Below are 21,248 nucleotides of genomic sequence, written 5' to 3'. Positions count from 1 at the left end.
TTCTCATTTATTCTTTTTCTTTTTTTAACCAGTTTACTCAGTTTTTTCCTTCCTTTCCTGCCATGCTCCTGCTGTGCCCTCTTCCCCACCACTGTGACCAATGTGCATGTCCCTCCCCCAGTGAAGGAGCTGCTTGAAAACACCCCTCTTGCCTCTGCGGTTCTTTTAACTGCAAGGTAATAAGTACACATGAGCCAAACCACGATTGCATATGCCAAGGAGCCCTGGCTGTGAAGATGCAGGAGGTTGTTTTTCCGTGGGTTTTCCCTCCAGAGGGTGAACATGCGTTGGGTACCTGGCACTGCTGTACATCCAGGGACACACACCGTGCTGCCCCAGAACCAATACCGCCTGCTGCAGCGTTGCTTGCTTGCTCTCTCGCAGGTGAACATCACGCTGCTGGACATCAATGACAACTACCCCACCTGGAAGGATGAGCCATACTTCATTAACCTGGTGGAAATGACTCCCCCCAACTCGGACGTCACCACGGTACGTGTGAGGGAAGGCGGCTGTTGCGCTAAAAGCCTCTTCCTTTCACCTGGCGAGATTGTCACCCGCTTGGCTGGAGCAGGGAGTCAGCTCTGAACCGGTGTCACCTCCTAACCGGTGTCACCTCCAGCCAAGCACCATCTTGCAGAAGTCCATTTTAAAGGTTACTCCTGAGCCTCCTCGCTGCTGTCTGTTCCGTGTGTTTCTCCTCTCTGCTGGGATGGTTTTTTTTCTCCCCAAATTGTGTGGGTTTTGGCCAAATTCTCCTTTTCTTAGCCTTGCCTGCGACCTCCTTCAAGGACCTCTCTGAAAGACATTGATTTACAGCCTTTCAAGTCCCTCTGGTGAAATAAAAGAGAAGGAGAGAGGGAGGCTTATACTCCATCATGCCGGGAGAAAAATGACGGGCACGAAACAGAAAATAAATGAGGGAAAAGTGAAGAGAATCCACAAAATCATATAAGGGGGAAGACTACGAAAGAAAAGGACTTGGGGGGGAAGAAAATCTGGCAGTGCAGCCCCAGCCAGAGCACGGCGGTTTTCTCTCTTCCGTGCGGCACCAGCCCTGCTGCTCGGCGCCTGCTTGAAGTTGTCTTGCCTTTGACATCCCAATTAGTTGCTGGGAAAATAATTATTGTGTCATCGATACAATGTAAATTCAGCTGCGGGACAAGCAGCAGGGGCCGAGGAAGTTATGAGTGTAATGAAGTTGGGGTTTTTTTAATGTAAATGTCCCCTGTAATTAAAAATGTCACAGGGAGAACAATAAAACACAAAATGTCTGGCGTGTGGGAGAACCCCACCAGTGAATTATTTCCAGCATTTCCAGTGTGGCAGCACAAGTTCCTCAGCACGCCTCTTTGTCCCGTTTATTTTATTTTTCTGAAGGGTGCTTGTTTTCTAGCTGACTTTATTTAGAAGAAGAAAAGCCCATTTGATTGCTGCGTGCTCATGTCTCTCTTGCCATGCCATTACCTCCCGGGCTTGCAGGCCAATTTCGGTGAGATTTAACACCACAGTAGAGGTCTCAAGGGTACAAAATCCCTGCAAGTATCATGAAAATATACAGCTGTGTGGAGGAAGGAGAACTTCTTGCTGCTGCTGGTATGGGGAAGCCTGTCATGGGAGCTCAGCCTCATTATTAGACACTGGTGAATCTACACGGGGACGCACCGTGGGAGTTAATTCCTGCTGCTCTGCTTTAATTTTTGCTGTTTCTCCATGGCAGGTGGTGGCCATCGACCCGGACCTGGGGGAGAATGGCACAGTGGTGTACAGCATCCGACCCCCCAACAAGTTCTACAGCCTCAACAGCACCACGGGCAAGATCCGCACCACCGGCGTCCTGCTGGACCGGGAGAACCCCAATGCCCAGGAGGCCCAGCTCATGCGCAGGATCGTGGTGTCGGTCACCGACTGTAAGCCCTGCTTCAGTTCCACTCCTCTTTGCCACGGTGGTTTGTCTTGCTCCACTGTAGCTAGAAATCACTGGGGCTCAGGTTGTGCGAGCGTTGCCCTCTTCTCTCTCCACTTTCCCTCCCTGATGGTTTTCACGTGTCGAGCTGAACTTTTCTTGGCCTAATTTTTCCTTTATGATGAAGTTTCTTTTTTTCCTGTTTTGAGCATAAGTTCCAAAGATGTTTTTGAGGTTAAATAAATGAGAGGAGGTTAAAACCTGCTGCTAAAACAAACCAGAAACCCTCAAAACGTGAGCACGGTGGTTTCTGCAGCAGCTCTGACAATGAGCCTGGGAGACAGAAACTCCACCTCGTTGCAGAAGACACCATTCTTTGCATTTTGCAGTTAAAAAACAAACCTAAAGGCGCCTGGTGTGTGAAACAGCTGTTTTGCAGGAGACCTGCGCGCGGGCTGCATGTAGATGGCAGGGGCTGTAGCACAAAGACGCGAATGTTTAGCGCAGGCAGGGAGATGAGGGCAGCGCTGGGTGCTCGTAGCCTGCTGCTGAGAAGATGCAGTATGTCAAGGCACGTGGGGGAACCTGTTTCCGGGCTGCTCTGCAAGGTCTGCTGGGGACGGGTCAGGGTTTCTCTGCAGAGCTGAGCCTGTGTGGCTTGCAGGACTGGTGAGATACCACGCATGGACGCTGGCTCCATCAGTATCTAGGAAAGTCAGAGTGCCAGGTGGGGGGAAATGAGCTGATCAAGTGTGAAATGTCTTTTGCTCTGGAAAGAGTATCTTAGGGAAAGTTTTTTAGGAATAAAAATAGAGAGAGAGGGAGATAAAGGTAATTTTCCATTATCCAGCTGGTTTCCAAGAGCCAGCAGGCACGTATAACCTTAACTCTGCCCCTTTCTAATTTTGCATCGCGTCTGCACCGTGCTAAGGCCATCGTCCCATCCAGCCTGCCAGAAGGACAGGGATAAGGATAGATTGGTGTTGCTATTTTTTTTAGCTGCATGCATGGGTAGCTGTCGGTCTGTCTTGCATGCCTGCTGCCACGGAGAGCTTTCCCCTGCCAGGGGACTATGCTATTAGTCCAATGGGCTGCAGCACAAGCAGTAACACGGACAGATTAATGCCTCGATGGGGCAGCCCCATCCTGCATGACTGTCTGCACAGGGAGTGAGGACTTCTTTTGAGGGGAAAGTGTTGGAAATGGCTGGAGGCATTAACCTTGAAACCCCGCTCCTGGCCTCTGCAGGCGGGAGGCCGCCCCTGCGAGCTACCAGCAGCGCCACGGTTTTCGTCAACCTGCTGGACCTAAATGACAACGACCCCACTTTCCAAAACCTGCCCTTCACCGCTGAGATCGCCGAGGGCCTTCCCGCAGGCTCCTCTGTCTTCCAGGTGAGCGTGCCCCATTGCCGTCGTGCCCTGCTCTGGGAGCTGCTGCTGCTGCTCTCGCTGCCATTGCTTCTGCAAAGCAGGCTAGCGATATATCCTCTCCATCCTCTCCAGCCTCTAGCAGTGCAACTGGGGGGATGCAGAAGGGGTTGTGGCATCCCACCCCATGTGTTTGCTCCCAGCAGGGGGAATGCCTTGAGGCCCCTTTGTTTCAACCCAGCATCCCTGGAGACAAAGAAATGCTCAGGGTTTATGTACTGTGATTTTCATCAGTCAGGAGACAACTGGGCTGCCCCATGCTCACCCCTTCCTTCCGCTCTCCCCGCCAGGTAGTGTCCATCGACCTGGACGAGGGACCGAACGGGCAGGTGACATACCGCATGCAGGTGGGGATGCCCCGCATGGATTTCCTCATCAACAGCACCAGTGGGCTCGTCATCTCCACTGCCGTGCTGGACAGGGAGAGGATCGCCGAGTACTACCTGCGGGTGGTGGCCAGCGACGCTGGCATGCCCTCCAAGAGCTCCACCAGCACCCTGACCGTCAAAGGTGGGTGCACCAAGAGCCCTCCAAGCCCTGCCCAGCTGCAGAGCCCCCTCCAGTCCCAAAAAGATGGGTGACAAGGACACCTCATCAGAGGAGATGTGGTTTATATAGGAGACACAGTGAGGAGTCAGATGGATATATGATCTGACCCGTTATGTCTGTTCTTGCTGTTCCTGCCCAGGCAGGGCAGCCCATTGCACTGCTGTCCCCACAGGCTTCGCGTCTTGCCCGGTGCGATATCAGCATAGTGCAGAGATGGGGAAAATATGGTGTTTCTGGCAGGGCCCCCAAGCTCTGTATCGTTTTTCCTCCATTTCCCCATCCCCAGTGTTTCTTTTTCTTTTGGCTTGCCTTTTGCTTCAGCATGCGATTTGCATCAGCTGCGTATCTGGACAGCCCACATAATCCCAGTTTCAGAGCTGGACGCTTATTATGTGGCCTGTCTTTAATTTAATGCATTTCTATTTCCTGGCTTCACATGAGCCTAGTGCTGAGGATAAGCATCATCTGGAAATAAACTGACGCTAAATTCTCCTCAGGCCCGGGTTTGGAAAAAGAAGTTTCTGGTCCTGTAACTCCAGAGCCCCTTGCCATACATCAGGAAATACTGAGCTTATATTTAAGCCCCAGATTTTCCTCTGAATGGGGATGGAAATGAGTTTGGTGCAAACAGTAACTTTAATTACAGTTGTGTAAGGTTTCTTGGACATGAGGGGGGTGATCTGCATGTATCAGAGGCAACCAAATACAGCCTGCAGCCACGGGGACCAGTCCTTACAGCCGGTCTGCAGGCACCCCCACCACACAAATGGCAGGGAGCAGCAGGCAGAGCATTCCCCGAGATGCTCAGAGCAGCAGGCCAGGTGGTTTTGGGAGCCCGGCAGACGTCAGCCTGGCATCTGCAGGAAGGGCAGCCCTGGGAGGGCACTCAGCTCTGCTCCCCCTTTCAGTTCTGGATGTGAACGACGAGAGCCCCACCTTCTTCCCAGCCGTCTACAACGTGTCGCTGCCTGAAAACGTGGCCCGGGATTTCAAAGTGGTCCGGCTCAACTGCACGGACGCTGACGTTGGGCTGAACGCTGAGCTCAGCTACTTCATCACAGGTACGAACCCCCTGCAAAACGCTGCAAAGGGGAGCTTTGGTTGTAGAAAGCAGCAGACTGCCCCAGATCACGGCCAGGGCGTTCTGCACATCAGCGCTGCCTTTTCCAGCCCCTCCAAACCTTGTGCGGTATCGCCCTCTGCCGAACAGCCCCACTTGGCTCCCTGCCTTGCTGACCGCTCCGCTGCTATTCCTTCTCCTGCTCGGCGTGAAGCCTTGCCCCCAAGCATCCCCTGCCTCTCACACCATCGGGATGCGGCCAGGAAAAGCATGAGGATGGGCTTAACGCCGCTGGGGCAGCGTCCACGTAACGCGCATTTAGGGCTGGAAGCTTCTCTGGAATCTTAGGGCATCTCGTAGCCCGGCAGGCAGGTGGTTTGGGGCGGGCAGGGAGCAGGTAGGCAGCGATGCTGCCCGGGCAGCGCCTGGCTCACACTGCAGCTGCAGCACCTGCAGCGGGAGGCCGGGGAACCCCCTGGCCGCGCTTTGACTTGCAAACTGCACATGCGGCATTTAGCCCTCAGGAAGAGGGCAAAAATAGAAGTGTCACCCGAGAGTCATTTTTTCTCACAGTAGCAGCCCTGTGTTTCATTGCACAGCCCCTCTGGCCTCCCCCACAAGAGAAAAGGTGTGTGTTGTCCCACAGGTACCGCAGGCCACATGCAAAGTGACCCCAGTTTGCTTCCGAAGCATTCAGGAAATGATCTGGCATTTATATGATTCAGCTTTTCCTATAATCATCGCTCCCTGCCTGTGCTGTGAGGCAGGCACAGCATTTGATGTGGCGGAGAGAAGGCGCTCTGCCCGCTTTTGCTGCAGAGAAGCTTTGCCTAGGATGAGATATGAGCTTGCCCTACACTTGCCTTGCTCCAAACGATGTACAACGCAGCACTTCAGGAGGGCAGGCCGAGCACTTGCGATTTCCACGGCCCTGTGCCCAGGCTGCAGCATCCCCCGCAGCATGGGCTCTGCTCCTTGCATCCAGACAACAGGTAACCTGGTCCTTGTCCTTTGCTGCAGGTGGGAACCAGGACGGCAAATTCAGTGTCGGCTTCAGGGATGGGGTGGTCAGGACAGTCGTGAGTCTGGACAGGGAGACCGTGGCATCGTACACACTGATCCTGGAGGCCATCGGTAAGGATTTCCCACTGTTCCTGTGGGACCACTGCCATGCAGCCACGCGGGGTGGCTGTGCACATGCCAAGCTGCCTTGGAAGTATGGCAGAGAGACAGCAACCTTTGAGGTGCTCCATAAACCAGAGCCTGTGTTTGGTGTTAGCATTTCACAATCCACGTGCATTAATATGTCCCAGTTCCATCGTGACTTTTGGAGACAGTAAGCTCAGCCCTCAGGCTTGTCCAGCCCTGGGGCCTTCCCTTTCCCCCAGGGAAGGCAAGACCTCCATTCCCGAGAGTCTCCGTGCTGTCCAGGGGAGACCTCCACCCCGAAATGCCAGCACCGCAGCATCGTTCCCCTAATGCCATGCCAGCCCTTGGCTCAGAGGCTGCCAATTAATCCGGAGCCACCTGGCATGGGCAGAGAGCCTGTGTGCCAAATGCATCTTGGCCATCATCCCCAGAGCTTTATAATGATGTGCCTGTTTACAGAAGACTTGGACGTCCCTTTTGAAAGGAGAAATAAGCAGCCTGGTCAGAAATCTTGGGGGCACGGCATTGCAGGTGCCACGGGGTCTGCAGCAGGGATGCTGCACCAGCTGGGCACCCAGGACCGGATCCCACGTGGTAAAGGGCCCGTTCTGCCCCTCGGGTGGGTATCAGACTGCCTGTGTTTTCCCGGTCACCAGAACCCACGGGCTCCAGCTGGGTGGATTTAGTGCTCACTTGCATCAGGCATGTTGGAAAAACCAAACTCAATCTATGCTCCCCATTGCCTCATCCTTCATGGCAAAAGCAAGAGCCATGCTACCTTGTCCTCATCTACTGAACGTCAACCAGTCCTGGTGCTCTTTGGCTGTGAGCTGAGCTGGGTCTACAGAAAACTCATTGAGGTTTTTGCTTTTTGTCAGGGCCAGCTGCAGCTGACCAGACCCACGTTGCCTCCCTGCAGCGGCTCAGGTGCAGACTGGCTCTGGAGGTGCTGCTGTGCAGACCCCTGCCCATGGTCATCCCCCAAATCCCTGACCTCCAGCAGTCCCTTCCAGCATACATCACCCTCTTAATCTATGGAGTTGCAAACCCTCTTTAATGACCAGTTGCGTTTCCAGCCTCACTGGGTGGTGACTCCATGGCAGAGCTTGGGGACAGTTTGGCTTTTCCTTTCTCCTTCAGGACAGGCAGAAAAAAACCCCTGTGGTTCAGTGTGGGATTTGGAAGCTGCAGAAAAGATGGAGGATTTTAGTTTAGAAATTTTGGCCCTGTTATTTTCAGCAGCCGAGGGCTGAGCACCACCTGTGCAAGGAGGAGATGGAGGTGACTGAACCTCCCCTTGCCTTTCTTTCCCATACAGACAACGGCCCCACCGGGAACCGGCGCACCGGGACTGCCACCGTGTACGTGACCATCCTGGACGTCAATGACAACCGACCCATCTTCCTTCAGAGCAGCTACGAAGTCAGCGTCCCCGAGGACATCCCGGCTGCCAGCAGCATAGTGCAGGCACGTGGCTCTCTCCCACCGGGGCCCCTGGGTGGGCGAAGGGGGTCCCCTGCTCTCTGGGCCCCGGCACCGTGGCTGTGAGCTGCTGGAAGCCCAGGGAGGACATTTTCTCTCCCCATCAGTGGTCTGTTCCTCCAGGCCAGGGCAAGATGTGTTCTTGCTTGTACACTTCCCTGCTCCTTTGCTAACCCAGGCTGTGAGCACCGGGGAGAAGACAGCAAAGCACAAGGGAAAAATAAGAAATTCACCCCATTTCTGCAGGGGGTGAGAGGAGCAAACCAAGCCCTGTGTTGGCGAGGCCCCTTTGCCTGGCTGCGTCCCCGCTTTCTCCCTCCTCCCAGCAGAGAAGGAACCGAGAGCGGACATCTCAAGGGGGAGGGAGAAGAGTGCATGCAAAGAGATGCTCTGAGAGGGGGGGAAAAGTGGAGGGAGAAAAGCATTTGGACTTTGCTTTCATTTTTGTTCCTCTTTGAGGAAGCGGTGGGCAGAGCTGAATGGCTCAGTGAGCGCCGAATGAATGCAGGCATTCACTCAGCCTCTGAGGGCTTCCAGCATCCCTTCAAACCCAGGGCTCTTCTGGAGCGGGCACCAAAGGCTCTTTGCAGAGGGCCCTGGGAAGGCTCCTCCTGCCTTGAATACCTCTCCCGGCGTGGGGAAAGGGGCAGCTTTGTCCCTGGCTCTCACGGGCAGGGTGAGTCACCAGGAGAGAAGAAAGGAGCCTTTTGCCTTGCAACAAAGTCGCGCTTGGGGCGGCCGGTCCCCAAGCACGAGCCCTGCAGCTCCTCGTCACCTGTTGTGCCATGGCACAGCGTACGTGATGCCCGTAGCACCGCGCCTGCCTCTGGGGTCAGGAATCTGCCTGTAGTCCCTGCACCCGGGGGAGGAGGCGTGCAGGGGAGCTGCGCAGGCGGAGAGGAGCCCTGCTGAGGGACTCCCAAAACTGAGCCGTTTTTGCAAGCTGAAAGACTGTGAATGGAGGAAACCCGACTCTGACATGAAAGACCCTTTTCTTAGAGCACGCTTCCCAAAAGAGGGGGATGCCCTTGGCAGTCTGTGGCAAAGGAGAGGCGTTATCTGGGGGAAGTTTGTTTTCCACAGAACAAAATCAGAGGGAACTGGAAATGGGCAATCAGCTGGGTTTAGATTAATTTACACCTTTAAAAGTGAACCATGTGTACTGAATGTCTCCCCCTTCAAATACATGCCCACATCCCTATGGCAACAAGAGAGTTTTTGAAGGTTTCTCCATCCCCTTCTTGCAGACATTAGCTCCTTCTTGCCCTCATTAGCCCCCATCCAGCCCTCTGCATCCTGCGCTCCAGCCCTGATCAGCAAATTGACCTGACTTTAAACAGCCAGGGGCTCAGAGCCGTTTTGCTGCTCGTTTTAACCCAGCTTATTTAGCACATTTAGAGCCATGTGAGCAGCTGAACGGCTGCGGGTCCAAAAGCCAGGCAGCCCAGGGCAGGAGGAGAGCGGGAATGTCCCAGGCAGACCAGAGAGGTCCTGATGCAGAACTGCACCCCACAAGGGTCAGAAACCATGTGAAACCCATAGAGATGGGGTTCGATGCTTGCCACAGGGCCTCGCTGGGCACGGAGACTTCACCGGGGTGAACTCAACAGCTGAATGTAGTGAGAGCTGCAGACCTGGAAGAATTAAACCACTTTTTCTTTTTTCTACTGATTCCTTTAAACACTTCAGATTACCTGCTGGCTGTTGTACCCTTTCCCAGCAGAAACGAGTGGCTCAGCCTTGTGTGGTGGCTTTCCAAGCTGGCAGCGCCTGTGAGCCTCAAAAGGCCTCTTTAATGCGTTTATAGGCGTGTTTACCTGCTCCCGCTGTTCATTTATTGAAGCAGGTTTCCAGCAGACAGCTGTAGCATGCATCCTTCCAAGCATCAACCACAGCAACCCGCGCCTCATTGCATGGGGGGCGGGGGGAGAGGGACGGAGCAGCACGCAGGGAGCATGAGCCTTCCTCCACCTGCTCAGGAGCACATCCTGGGGGGCAATCTCAGCTGAGGACTGCTTTTTGTGGGAGCACATTTGCCCCAGGATGCCTCTCTTCAAGGCGATATTTGTTAGGCAGCCAGGTTGCTCTGCTCTCGCCCAGGCTGTTTGTCCAGGTGCCTCGCAACTTGCACAATGTTTTCCAAAAGAAGTTAAGCAGCAATATTTTTTTGGACTGCCCGGTGATAGCTGCGTGTGGGTGTAGTTCGGATGCCTCCACCTTTCCTGCCAGGAAACAGTAACCTGGAAAGCGTTCAGGAACCTGAAATAGCAAATACTCCTGTCGCCTTGCAGAGCCGCTGCCTGGAAATGAGCTGCTTAAAGGGGCTCTGCTGGGATGCCCAGGATACGAGGGGCTGCTTGAGGAGGGAACTGAACCTGAACCAAAAGCTTGGGAAAGAATAGCAAGTGGAGGGTGAGTTAGTTCCCGCAGAGCAGGATCACATGTTGGTGGACTCCATGATGTCCCCGTCCTGGCTGGCAGGACAGCTCCTGAAGCAGGCAAACTGGCTCTGGGACACGGGCCGACTCCTCCTGAAGGTGTTGATGGAGCATCGCAGGGAGCCCAGCCGCTTCCAGAGCCTCAGCTGGGGCTCGCTGGCATCCGCCGGGTGATGGGGCATGCACTCGCGGGGCCCGGAGCGGTCCAGCGCCACTGGCTTGCAGAGGGTGACAAAGATGAGGAATGTCGCCAGGAGGAGGAAGATGCAGACGAGCGCGATGATGACAGGCAGCGGGTCTGCCTTCTCGGGGGATGTGGTAATGGGTGGGACCAGCTCGGTGGTTGAAACCAGAAGCCCAAGGAGAGGTGGGGTGGGAGAGGTCCCGTTGCCAGTGTCCTCTGCGCTCATCTTCCCTGCAGTGCACAAGATGACACAGAGAAGTGACATGGGTGATTACCACCTAGGAGCTGGACAGACAGCCACCCTCTGTCCAACCTGATGGATTTTTGGCTTGCTTTGGTGTCCAAGGTCCTCCCGGCCACATTTTCTGTGACACAGGGTGACACGAGTCTCTCTGCTTTGCCAGCAGGCAAAGCACAGAGGTAGGATTTATATCTGCAAAGTACTACCCTGAACTGAAGTGCAAAACCATCTGGCAAAGAAATCTAGCACAGGTAGTACCAGGTACACGCAGTACCACGGCCCCAGTGATGACACCTGTAGGGAACACACACACATGTTGCATGAAGCTTTTCTGGGAGCGATATGTAACCATACAATAGAGAAGGTCCAAAATCCTCCCCCCAAGCTGCTGGGGTTTGGTTCTTCTCTATTCCCCAGAAATGTGGTTTTGCTGAATTGACTGTCATTTGGGGTTTTTTGATTATTCCCTCTCCCCCAAAGAAAATGGATAATTGGCTGAACCTCCGCCTAGATAACTCCCCGTCGAGCTGCAGTATTGCACTAGCATTGCCTTTTTTTTTTTCAGGGGCAAAGCCTAACACCCTCACCCTGCTTGTGCTGAAAATCCACTTGGGTTAGGCATTTTTCTGACCTGGTTTCAGGTTTAGACATGTCATGGGTTCCTCAGCCAGATCTGCAAACAGTGATGCAAACCAGCTTCCCAAAGCCTCATCAGTAAGAGCTCTTACCAAACACCTGATGGCGACTGTCCTCTCCTTTCCCCACTGGGTCAGATCCCCAGAGCATCCCCAGAGAAGTTTGCACCCATCGTTTTGCTCCCATGCACCCCCCTGCACCCGTTCGCGGCCCCGGACGGGCTGTGCCTGAGGTCGGCAGCTCCCCAGTTCAGAGGTGAGGGCTGGGGAAATATTGCTGTGCCATCCCTCTGCAACGCGACAGCTTGGCTTGGCCCTTCGTGCTCTAGCCTGTATGCTGGAGGTAAAGATTCATTACACTGACTTTCCTCAGAGATGTAGGAGTTAGAAGAGTGATGGAGAGCTGTTAGACTGGTCTGTGGTCAGGCAATCTCCCGGCAAGTACGGATTTGGATTGAGCCAATTTAAAATTAAGAGCTTAAGGGGGAAAAGGCAGGGCTGCAGGGACTGCCAGGGTCTCTGGGTCTGCTCTTGCAGCCGCCATCGCAAAGCCACGCAGGTTTGTGTAGGCAGCAGCCAGACATTCACTGGTAAAACATTCAAAAAAGGGGAGAGGAGACATCAGCGACATGTCTTTAATCACTAATTGGAAACTATGAGACACCCCAGTGGAGATGAGCCCAGTGGAAAGTGAGATGCTGCGTCAGAAGAAACAAGCATCGCTTACCGTCCAAATTACGCAGGAGGAAATAACCTTAAGCAAACACTGTGAGGGCTGCAAGGCCGAGCGCTCAGAGGTTAAGGAGTCCTTGAACTCAGGTTGTCTGTGCCCCAGCCGTACCCTCTGTGTGCAGGTACGTGCTTACATAGGTGAGCTCCCAGCTCTGGTTTGCCAGGACCCTGACTGGTCCCAGAGGGGACAGATCAGTCCTGCAGGATCCATGCTCTTCCTCTTGCAGGCAATGAGCTGAGATACAGAGGGAATAAGGTCACAGGTTTCCACTAGAGTTGGGTGCTGGGTTTGAGGCACTTGGCAGATGCGATTTATTTCTGGAATACTTAGCATTGCCTGGGCTCGAGCATTCAAAGCTATGATGCTGGCAGTCTCAGGGCAAGGACTGTATTGGCCTGGTCAGAGCTCAGAGGCTCTGGGGAGATGTGGCTGCTTCCACGGGTCAGAGCCAGGTCTGCACTCAGAAAACGGGTAATGCAAAAATAAATGGATCGACATCTGAGAACTCCTTAGCTTGGGTGAAGCCCCGTGCATATTGCAAGCAGGCTCAGGGGCTGGGGCTGTCATCCCCTCCTCCAGAGTGATGTTTCCACTTCACCCCAAAAGCGTTTCTTTATCGTGCAGCCTCTTCTTGCCTGGCTCAGCCCCTTCCCCTCCAGCTCTGGGAGCAGAGCAGAGCAGCCCCTGGCAGCCACGGCCATCCCAAGGACCCACCCCGCTCCGTAAGCAGGCCCCCCAGGGCCGGGGCATGAAAACCAGCAGGCAGGGCTGCTGCTTACCGTGCACACCAAAGGCAGCCTGAATCGAGGTTACCTCGGCTACCTTAATTCTGGCATTTACTAAGCGCGTGTGGTTTGGCTTAGTGACTTCATCTTGTTCATTAAGAGCGAGCCGGGAGGTGTGGCCAATGCCTTCAGGTTGTTTTTTGCTCTGTTGGTGGTGGCTGTGGGGTTTTTCTTTTAGAGCCAGCTGACTGTGTCCCCTAGAAACCCGACAGGAGGGATCACACTGATGTTTTCCCAGGCTTTCCCAGCCATGCTCTCTTCTCTTCTCGCTTCGATCTGTCCTCTCCTCAGGCACAGCTTGGCTGGCAGAGCTGTGGATTCAGGGAAGATCTGGGCTGCCCCAGACCTGATCTCTAAGTCCTTCCAGAAATGGAGCCACTAAAAATCTGGGAAATCTTTGCAGAGCACACATGAGCGGTGACTTTTTTTTAGGGCCAATAAGTTTTCAATGTATTAACGTGGACAAAGGGGATTGCCCCTCACCTCCTGCCTGAGACAGAGCTACAGCCGTTTCAGCAGAATTTCAGCAAAAAGCAACCAAAATTGGGGTCTTATCAGCAGAAAGGTCAGGGTGTGGTAAAATCAGCACTCCCTGTGCCCTGGCCACAGCACGCACGGGGACAAGGGCTTCTCTTCCACGGGGTTGGAGCTCGGTGCCTTTCCTGAAGCATGGCAATGGACAAGTTTGTACCCACCAGCCAAGCTGCTGCCTGCATCCCTGTTAGTAGCATTGCTGCCCCAGCATCGCTGTCCCACCACACCACACGTTGTGCAGTTGAGCTGGGTTAATAACAGGCTTGCCCAGCCTGGCAAACCCCCCCAGAAGGGTCATCCCTGGCTGATCAGGGATCATCCCTGATCATCCCCCCCAGAAGGGTCATCCCTGGCTGATCAGCCAGGGATGAGACATCCCCCGAGTGCTCGCGACCCAGCACTGGGCACAAGGCAGCTGAGGATCAGAGGGAAAGAAGAGAAACTGCAAAAAGCAAAATGCTCCTGAGGAAGGTGGAAAGGAAGAAGAAATTATTCTTGAGCATAAGCAGAAGAGAGCATTATTCTGCCCAGCACCGGGCACTGCCTGCCTGGCCTGCCGCAGCTGGTTAGTTTGGCAGGAGTTTTTCCATATGCTCTCCCTCCCTTTTGTCAGACTCCTGCAAAGAAAAGGCTGTTTTCAGGCACTTCTGTGCCTGTACTACGGCTCAGATGAAAAGCAGCTCTCTTTCCCCTCTCTCTCTTGCTTAGCGACGCTTTCCTGGAGCTCCCCAGCTTTTCCCAACGCACTAAGTCTTTCCGCTCGCTTGCAGGAGGAGGTAATGCTGGAGGGTACCAAACCCCCAGCTTAGCAAACCTAAATAGTCGGGCACGGAAAGCGACGGCACGCTGTACCCCATCACCCTTGCTGTTGAGCAGCAGCGCTGCATCCGCAGGACTTTCCCCCTCTCCCATCAGCGGGACAGACAAAGCAACGAGACGGGGAAGGGAGGAGGGGTGCCTGACTTCAGACCCACCCCAACTTGGCACGTCCCCTCCCCGCCTGTTTGCAGCCCTCTCCCCAGGCGGCTGCAGGGCTGGGGGCAGCAGCTCTCCAGCCGGGGACGGCGGCATGTCCCCGGCCTGTCTCGCTCGCCCCTCGGGGTCAGCCTGGGCGGCCGGCGGTGGGGTTGCCGCAGGGGTTTGGGGTCCCTACCTCTCACCGGCCGGCCGAGCCCGGGGTTTGCCTCCCGCACGCCTGCCTTGCTGCCTCTCCCACCGTGCTCTGCCGGCTGCCAGCCCCCTCCTCCCTCCCGGAGGGCAAGGGAGGGTGGGAGAGAGGCGGCAGCCGGGCTGGGGACAGCCCGGGCGTGCAAAGCCGAGGGGGCCGCGGCCCCCCTGCCGAGCTTTGCCGGCAGGGAGGTGCCCCGGGGCTGTGCCCCGCTGGGGCGAGGGGTCGAGCCCTCCGGGACGCGTTTCCCCGGGCTCTGCCCCTGCGGGAAGGCTGAATGGTACGGCCGTGGGCTGAGCCCCCCGCGCCGGGGAGGGGGCGGCGGGCTGCCCTCCGCACGCCTGCTGCCCCTTTCCCAGCAACGGCGGAAAGCCGCCTGCTTTCTTCCATCCCTCTATTCCCCCTCCTTCCTCCTCCTCTTCTGACCCCTTTCCAGGAGCCGGGGGTGTTTGCAAGGCGGCCTGCAAAAGGCTGGCTCTGCCTGCAGCCCTCTCTCTGTAGCAGAGGGATAAAGCAGGCTGGAGGCACCGGCGCTCGGCTGCACAGGGTGCTTTGCACCTGCAGCAGAAAGAGCTTTTCTCCCACCAGTTGCACTCCAGTTAAATTGTTTTCCCGAGTTTGGGGCAGTCTGTCAAAGTACCGCATCTCCTCTGGGACCTCAGGGCGTCAAACCAGCAGCAGCCGAGCTTTTTCCCAGCAGCACGCTGTGCCACGGCAGCGGCAGGAGCATGTGTTGCTTTAATGCAAACTACTTTTTTTTTTTTTAATAAAAACCAAATACCTGGGCTGACCCATTTCACTTGGTTTATGTGCCAGAGCTGCCTGCAGCAAATGCTGGGGTGAGCTGGGAAAAGGGCAGCTAAGGGGGTGTTTGCAGGGTGCAGTTTGCTGCTCCCATGCAGTGCTCATCATGTTGAAAACCTTCCATTTGCTCGCCTTAAAATGCAGTTTTCCGGGCACAGCAGGGCAGGGAATGGTACAAAAAGATTTGTCTCCTGTCTCTCAGGCTTCCCTCCCACCACTGCCGCCCTGGCATGGCGTATTGGCTGACGGGATGGGGATAGCTTTTCCCAGGAGGGAGTCAGTGTGTGCGGCAGGCTGGTCTCGCCGTGCCAAGGCAGCTGGTCTGCCTGGGCATCGCTCACCTGCTGGTGCAGGGCCCATCCATCACCCGGGAGAGGAGACAGCCCAGCTCCTGCCCAGAAACGGCCCTGGGGAGCCCCGGGTGTGGAAGAGCTGGTGTGGATGCAATGGCGGCGTTCAGAGGGAGAGCTCTCTGCTGTGAAAGGAAGGTGCGGGGTCCACGGTGAAACACAGAGCAAGGCACAGGGTTGTGTCCAGCCATAAGCAAGACGTGAGCTGGTCTGGGATAGAGAAAAACAGCGTGTGGCACACAGGTGGGAAATCCAGATAGTTTGCAAGGGCAGGGTCAGCATTTTCTAAGATTTCTGCTGACGTGGGCTTATTTCACGGAAGGGAGCAAGAGCAGTTCAAGGCATCTCAAAACTGCATTTTGGAAGAGCATCTCTGACTCCTGCAATTGTTGTGTGGGGCTGTGGGTGAAAGCCAGCCTAGGGCTTTAAAGCTGAGCTCTTGTAAATGGCCTTGCTGTTCCTGCTGCACGTGCGTCCTTTGCAGCAACCCCTCCTCTTTTCAGTGCAAATCTAGGTACAAATCCCCACCTGCCTGGGAAAGGAAACCCCTGGGTAATATTTGTAGGCAGAAGATGTGGCAGAAGATGCCATGGGGGGGGGGCAGCCAGGGGAGCAGCTGGAGAATAAAGGCTAAGGCATTCCCCACGTCCCCGCCCCAGTGATTCGCAAGTGGCCACCGCTGCGGTCATGGTTTGGATGCTTTGTGGGAAGTGGTTTCTGCGGAGGGGAGACGCAGCGGCTCGATGCCAGCCTGGGGAGGAAGCCCAGGGCCCGCTGTCCCTCGCTGGGTCCCGCTTCCCAGCTGCTAGGGCTGGCAGGCTGCTGGCTGGGGTTTGCAGGGAAAGCACTGCAGTGTTGTTTGGCGACACCAGAGGGGACACGTGTCTTGGGTTTCCCGGGGTGGATGGCTCATTCAGTATGTGCATGGACCGTACAGCACACCACAGCTGAGGGATGCTCCCACCTACTGCTCGGGGTCTTGTGAGGACTCAGGCCAGTGTGCAGACCACCAGCATGCACTAGGCTGTTGCATTCATGTTTCCTTCAGTATTTTTTGCATATGCTGCTGCTTGGGTGACTTGGCAAGAGCTTGCAGTGAGAGGGTAAATGCAAACAGCTCGGAGCCACTAGACCCCGGAGGGTGCTTGTGTGCTGGACGAGAGGTGGGTCATTCCTTTAACAAGGCGTGTGGTACACCCTGATGCCATGGGCTGTGTGCCCACCAGGCATAGGAGCAGCTCTCCCTGCCCGGCTCAAGCCAGCTCTGCAGGCAGGGAGCCTCCGTCCCCGGCAGCGTCTCCAGCGGGGCAAGCATTGGGGTGCAGGGCAGGACTGATGGAGGCACCTCCACCAGCGCACTGGCCCGCAGATTTCATGACATAGTCCTCAGGCTCAGCTCCCACCCCGAGCCCATCCAACAGCTAACCTGGCAGCCGAGGGCTCCCAAGCCCACTCTCCCTGCTGTCCAGTGACAAGAGGAGGGTAACATATTTTCTTTGCAGTTGGTAAGCCCCCTGGCTCAGGTGGAGGGGCAGGATGTCCAGGCTCGGGCAGGGTGGGAGGACTTGTAATGGTCAGGAAAGCTCTGCTCTTCATTTTCACTGCTCTTCTTTTCTCGCGAAGGTGAAAGCCACAGACGCGGATGAAGGCATTAATGGGAGAGTGTGGTACAGGATTGTCAAGGGTAAGTCCAGGTGCCCCTTCATGCATCAGTGTATTTGCACCAGGCTCTGGCCAGCCACATGCACAGCCTTGTTGCGCTCTCCATCCTTTTACACTTTGCAGCCCACAGAAATATTTCCCCCACCCCTGAGCAAAACGTCAGCGTCAGGGTTAATTGCCAGGGGATGGTTTGTTATTGATGGACACCTAGATACTGTAGCTCCCGGCTTGACCAGGGCCAAACCCTGCTGAGCTGATCCTGGTGTAGCTGAGGGTGATGGGGGCTTGGGTTTTGCTCCGAGGCAGCCCCCCGGGGAGGGCTCGGTGTGTCGCCAAGATTGATGCAGCTGCAGCGGGCAGCATCCGTCTCACTTTTCCCCCCTGCCAGGAAATGAGCACAACAACTTCCGCATCAATCCCAGCACCGGGCTGGTGATGCGAGGTGTGCGGCACCTGGACAGGGAGCAAAACTCCTCTCACGTCCTGGAGGTGGAGGCCTACAACACGGAGCAGGGACCCATGAGGAGCTCCGTTCGGGTAAGGACCTCGCAGCCACCAAGGGGTGGGCAACAGGGCTGGGTGGCGGCAGAGTTCATGGAAAATATCTGGGATGCTTCATCAGAGGTCAGCCATTTCCAGCCCTTGCGGGCGTGCAGGAAGTTTGAGATATCTGGCATGGAAACGCTGATGGAAAGTCTCCGGGGGCTGCCCGTGGGTGGAGAAGAGCTTGTGGGGGTTTTTTGTTGTTTTTTTCTTTTTTCCTGTGACATTTCAGTGCGATGAGGCTGCTAAGTGGTGCGGCAGTCGCTGTCGGAGGGAGTCCCACTTGCCCGGTGAGATGCAACTCTGCTGGCAGGAGGAAGAGCTGAGCCTCAGCCTGTCGGAAACTGTGTCTCCTGGCCAGACATCTATTTAAATAAGCCAGGACCTAGTGGCAATAATCTTTAGCAGTGATACACCAGCTTCCCATGGTTCCCACAAACCCAGCCCTCTGGTTCCATATGTTTTTAGACCCGCTGAGTTCATGGTGGGCTCTGGCCAAGCATGATGTGCCCACAGCACCAGCAGTAAGCGGAAAACCAGGAGGAGAAAGGATGTTCTCTGGGGAAAGGGGAGAAAATGCAGCTTGACCCACTGAACTTTGAGCAAAATTTCCCACCAAGTCGCCAGCATTTCTACATTGCAAGGTCTCTAACTGCAAGGTTTCCAGCAGGGGATCCCAAAGCACAGAGGAATTAATATACACACTGTACCTCCCTCTGGCCAGGGAAGGACTGAGTCACTCCGACCACGGGGCTTTTTTAAATCTATGATGTTCAACTGTGTGTGCTCACTCTCCATCAAGTGGTATTGTAGCAGAAATAACGTTTCTCCTGTGCAGCAGATGAGTGCCATGAAGGATATATTTCCCCTCACAAGTGTAAGCAGCTGGCGAGGCTTCACGAGCCTGCCCAGCTCACCCGTGCTTTCTCTGGGGGCTTCCGCAGGTGATCATCTACGTGGAAGACGTCAACGATGAGGTGCCGGTGTTCACCCAGCGGCAGTACAACCGCCTGGGGCTGCGGGAGACGGCGGGGATAGGGACTTCGGTGGCGGTGGTCCGGGCCACTGACCGAGACACAGGTAGGAAGCTGGGGGTGAGCTTACAGAAACACCCAGTTTAGAGGGAAAGCGGTGAAAAGAGCCATTGCACGGATCCTGGCTTGCTGGCCTGAAATCCCCACATGGGATAGGCTCTGCTCCATGGTCAGAGTCAGCATCGGTGGTGCCTGCTTCTTCGGGATGCTTGGTCCAACCAGCACCGTGGTTCCTGCTCCTGCCCCAGGGAACGGTGGTCTGGTGAACTACAAAATCCTGTCGGGTGCCGAAGGGAAGTTTGAGATCGATGAGAGCACGGGCCTCATCACGACCATCGAGTACCTGGACTACGAGACCAAAACCAGCTACCTGATGAACGTCTCTGCCACGGACCAAGCACCCCCCAACAACCAGGGCTTCTGCAGCGTGTACGTCAGCCTGCTGAACGAGCTGGATGAGGCCGTGCAGTTCTCTAACAGCAGCTACAAGGCCATGATCATGGAGAACATCCCCCTGGGCTCCGAGGTGCTCCGGGTCCAGGCCCGCTCCATCGACAACCTCAATCAGATCACCTACAAGTTCGACCCCAACACCAACGCCCAGGCGCTCTCGCTCTTCAAAATCAACGGGATCACTGTAAGTAGCCACAGCATGGTCCCTCCTGGCTTGGTTGTCCACTGTGGACTTTGGTGTTGGCGGCTGACATAGCTGTTGTTCATCCTTGGCAGGGTGTGATCACGGTCAAAGGCCAGGTGGATCGAGAGAAGGGGGATTTCTACACCTTGACAGTGGTGGCCGATGATGGAGGACCAAAGATTGACTCTACAGTGGTGAGCAGCTTCTACCCACTTCCCCACCATCTTTTGCATGGGCAGAGCTGACCTCAGGTCACCTCCCTCTTCCTCTGGCAAGGGACAGCATGTCCTAGTTCTCCTCTGCTCTGGCCACCGGGGTCTGGAAACCCCGATTTGGGGGAAACCCTACATTTGCATAAGCACAGACCTTCTGCATGTCATAGGGTGGGATTTTTCAGAACAAAAGAAAACCCCACCCCAAACTGTAGAGTTTGCAGGTCACTTATTAAGCTAAAGCAGTTTTGAGGGAGGTAAATTTGGGGCCCTTGAAACACTTCACAGTGGTTTATGTTTAAGAGGGCAGTTATATTTGGCAGTTTCAAAGGCAGCCGAGCAGGGGGGTGATTTGCATTTCTCTGCCGGGGCAGGAGGCACGCTGGGTGCAGGGCGAGCCTGGTCCCCGTGCCGCGGGCAGGGGCGGCTTGGCTGGCGCTACTCAAACTGTGATGGTTTGGGCCAGCCGGAGGAGCGGGACCCTGGGGGGGTTTGAAACTGGAGGCTGGCCCGCAGCGATGGGCAGCGCTCTGCGTTTCGAGCGCTCTCGTGCCTTGGGGCATCTGTTGCCTCTAAAAAGGATACTGGATGACAAAGGCAGTGATGCTGCAAGCACTGCCTGTCCCCACCCATGGGGACCGGCGGCTGTGGTCTCCACTCACTGCCATGCTCTTGTCTGAGCCTCTCCCAGGGCTAGGGGCGAATCCACCAAGCTTATCTAGAAAAAAAAACAGAGGATGCTCCAACAGGGGAGCCTCCGAATCACTGCAGCGGAGTACCCGCGGCCCCCAGCACTGCCACGGTGGGATGCGGGGCCAGCTCACTGCCCCTCGCCTGTGCACCTCCTCATCCCCCACTAACTCTTGGTTTTTTGTTTTCTCTGTTTCCCGCTCTGCTCTCCTCCAACAGAAGGTAAGTGCGTCCGTCATGCTGGCATCACCTTGGGAACCAGGATCCATCCCGAACTCCGCATCAAGCTGCAGGGAGGGACCGGGGTGGAGGTCTCCAGCCCTGCCCCACCAGCACCAGCCTCTGTGACACCCCTCAGAACATAGTGCCGGCCAGCAGAAATCCCAGCGCCCTGATCTGGCACTTGGGACAGCAGCTGCCGGATCCATCGCAGCAGCTAAATGGGCTCTCCCCGCTCCTGGCTCTCTGTTTTTAATTCAGCGGCAACAATACCCGAATCGCCCCAAGGCTCACAACGCACTGCCCGTCTTCCTCCGGGATGTTGTCATATTCAGCCCGGCCGCACCTGGGGGCTCGGGGCACCCATAAATAGAGCCCCGGGAACAGAAAGGCTCTTCCTCTCTCATTTTTGTGTAGCATTGCAGCTCTTTGATTACAAACGCGATGAGAGCATTTCCTCTGGCTAATTGTGGCCAAGGTAGCCCGGTCCCCAGTCGCCTCCACACTGCGGCAGGGTGCCGCTCCAAGCATCTCCTGCCTGGTCTCCCACTTGCCCATGTGCCTTTTCCCAGGAGGGAGCTCAGGTCTTCTATGTGCCCAGTTTTTCCTGGTTTAGTTAAATACAGGCAGCTCCGACTTCTTTGTGTCCATTTAACTTTAAAGCAAACCCTGCCCAACCTCTGGCGCTGTGAGCACGGATGAAATCTCTGCTTGTGAAAAGCTTAGCAGGAAAGGGTCACCCTGCAGCAGCGTGAGTTGCTCTGTGCCCAGCTGTTTGCAGGATAAAAAACAGAGGATGCTCC

The 21,248-nt window shown here is 55.5% G+C and overlaps 3 protein-coding genes across 3 annotated transcripts in view; 2 read left to right on the top strand and 1 right to left on the bottom strand.

Moving 5' to 3' along the window:
• LOC142411947 (cadherin-23-like) overlaps positions 1-9,535 on the top strand; it is a 117,956-nt gene extending 108,421 nt beyond the window's left edge. Inside the window, exons 19-29 of the mRNA XM_075506611.1 lie at positions 385-492; positions 1,721-1,910; positions 3,155-3,300; positions 3,627-3,846; positions 4,794-4,946; positions 5,966-6,079; positions 7,413-7,592; positions 8,131-8,252; positions 8,427-8,610; positions 8,957-9,064; positions 9,384-9,535. Of these exons, the coding sequence (XP_075362726.1) occupies positions 385-492; positions 1,721-1,910; positions 3,155-3,300; positions 3,627-3,846; positions 4,794-4,946; positions 5,966-6,079; positions 7,413-7,592; positions 8,131-8,252; positions 8,427-8,610; positions 8,957-9,064; positions 9,384-9,535 (1,677 nt within the window). The remainder of the gene's footprint in view (positions 1-384; positions 493-1,720; positions 1,911-3,154; positions 3,301-3,626; positions 3,847-4,793; positions 4,947-5,965; positions 6,080-7,412; positions 7,593-8,130; positions 8,253-8,426; positions 8,611-8,956; positions 9,065-9,383) is intronic.
• A 478-nt stretch (positions 9,536-10,013) lies between these two features.
• Positions 10,014-10,424, bottom strand: C6H10orf105 (chromosome 6 C10orf105 homolog). Its single transcript, XM_075504142.1, has one exon. It carries the CDS (start codon positions 10,422-10,424, stop codon positions 10,014-10,016), a length of 411 nt encoding a protein of 136 aa, XP_075360257.1.
• Positions 10,425-16,984: 6,560 nt separating this feature from the next.
• LOC142411946 (cadherin-23-like) lies at positions 16,985-19,569 on the top strand. The gene is made up of 5 exons (XM_075506610.1): positions 16,985-17,132; positions 17,499-17,647; positions 18,598-18,733; positions 18,936-19,324; positions 19,417-19,569. The coding sequence occupies exons 1-5, from the start codon at positions 16,985-16,987 to the stop codon at positions 19,567-19,569; spliced, it is 975 nt and encodes a 324-aa protein (XP_075362725.1).
• Positions 19,570-21,248: the final 1,679 nt, after the last annotated feature.

This window comes from Mycteria americana, chromosome 6 (genome assembly GCF_035582795.1).
Source record: "Mycteria americana isolate JAX WOST 10 ecotype Jacksonville Zoo and Gardens chromosome 6, USCA_MyAme_1.0, whole genome shotgun sequence".
Lineage (NCBI taxonomy): Eukaryota > Metazoa > Chordata > Aves > Ciconiiformes > Ciconiidae > Mycteria > Mycteria americana.
Note: the sequence above shows the minus strand (reverse complement) of the source record. Positions and strands in the feature narration are given on the sequence as shown.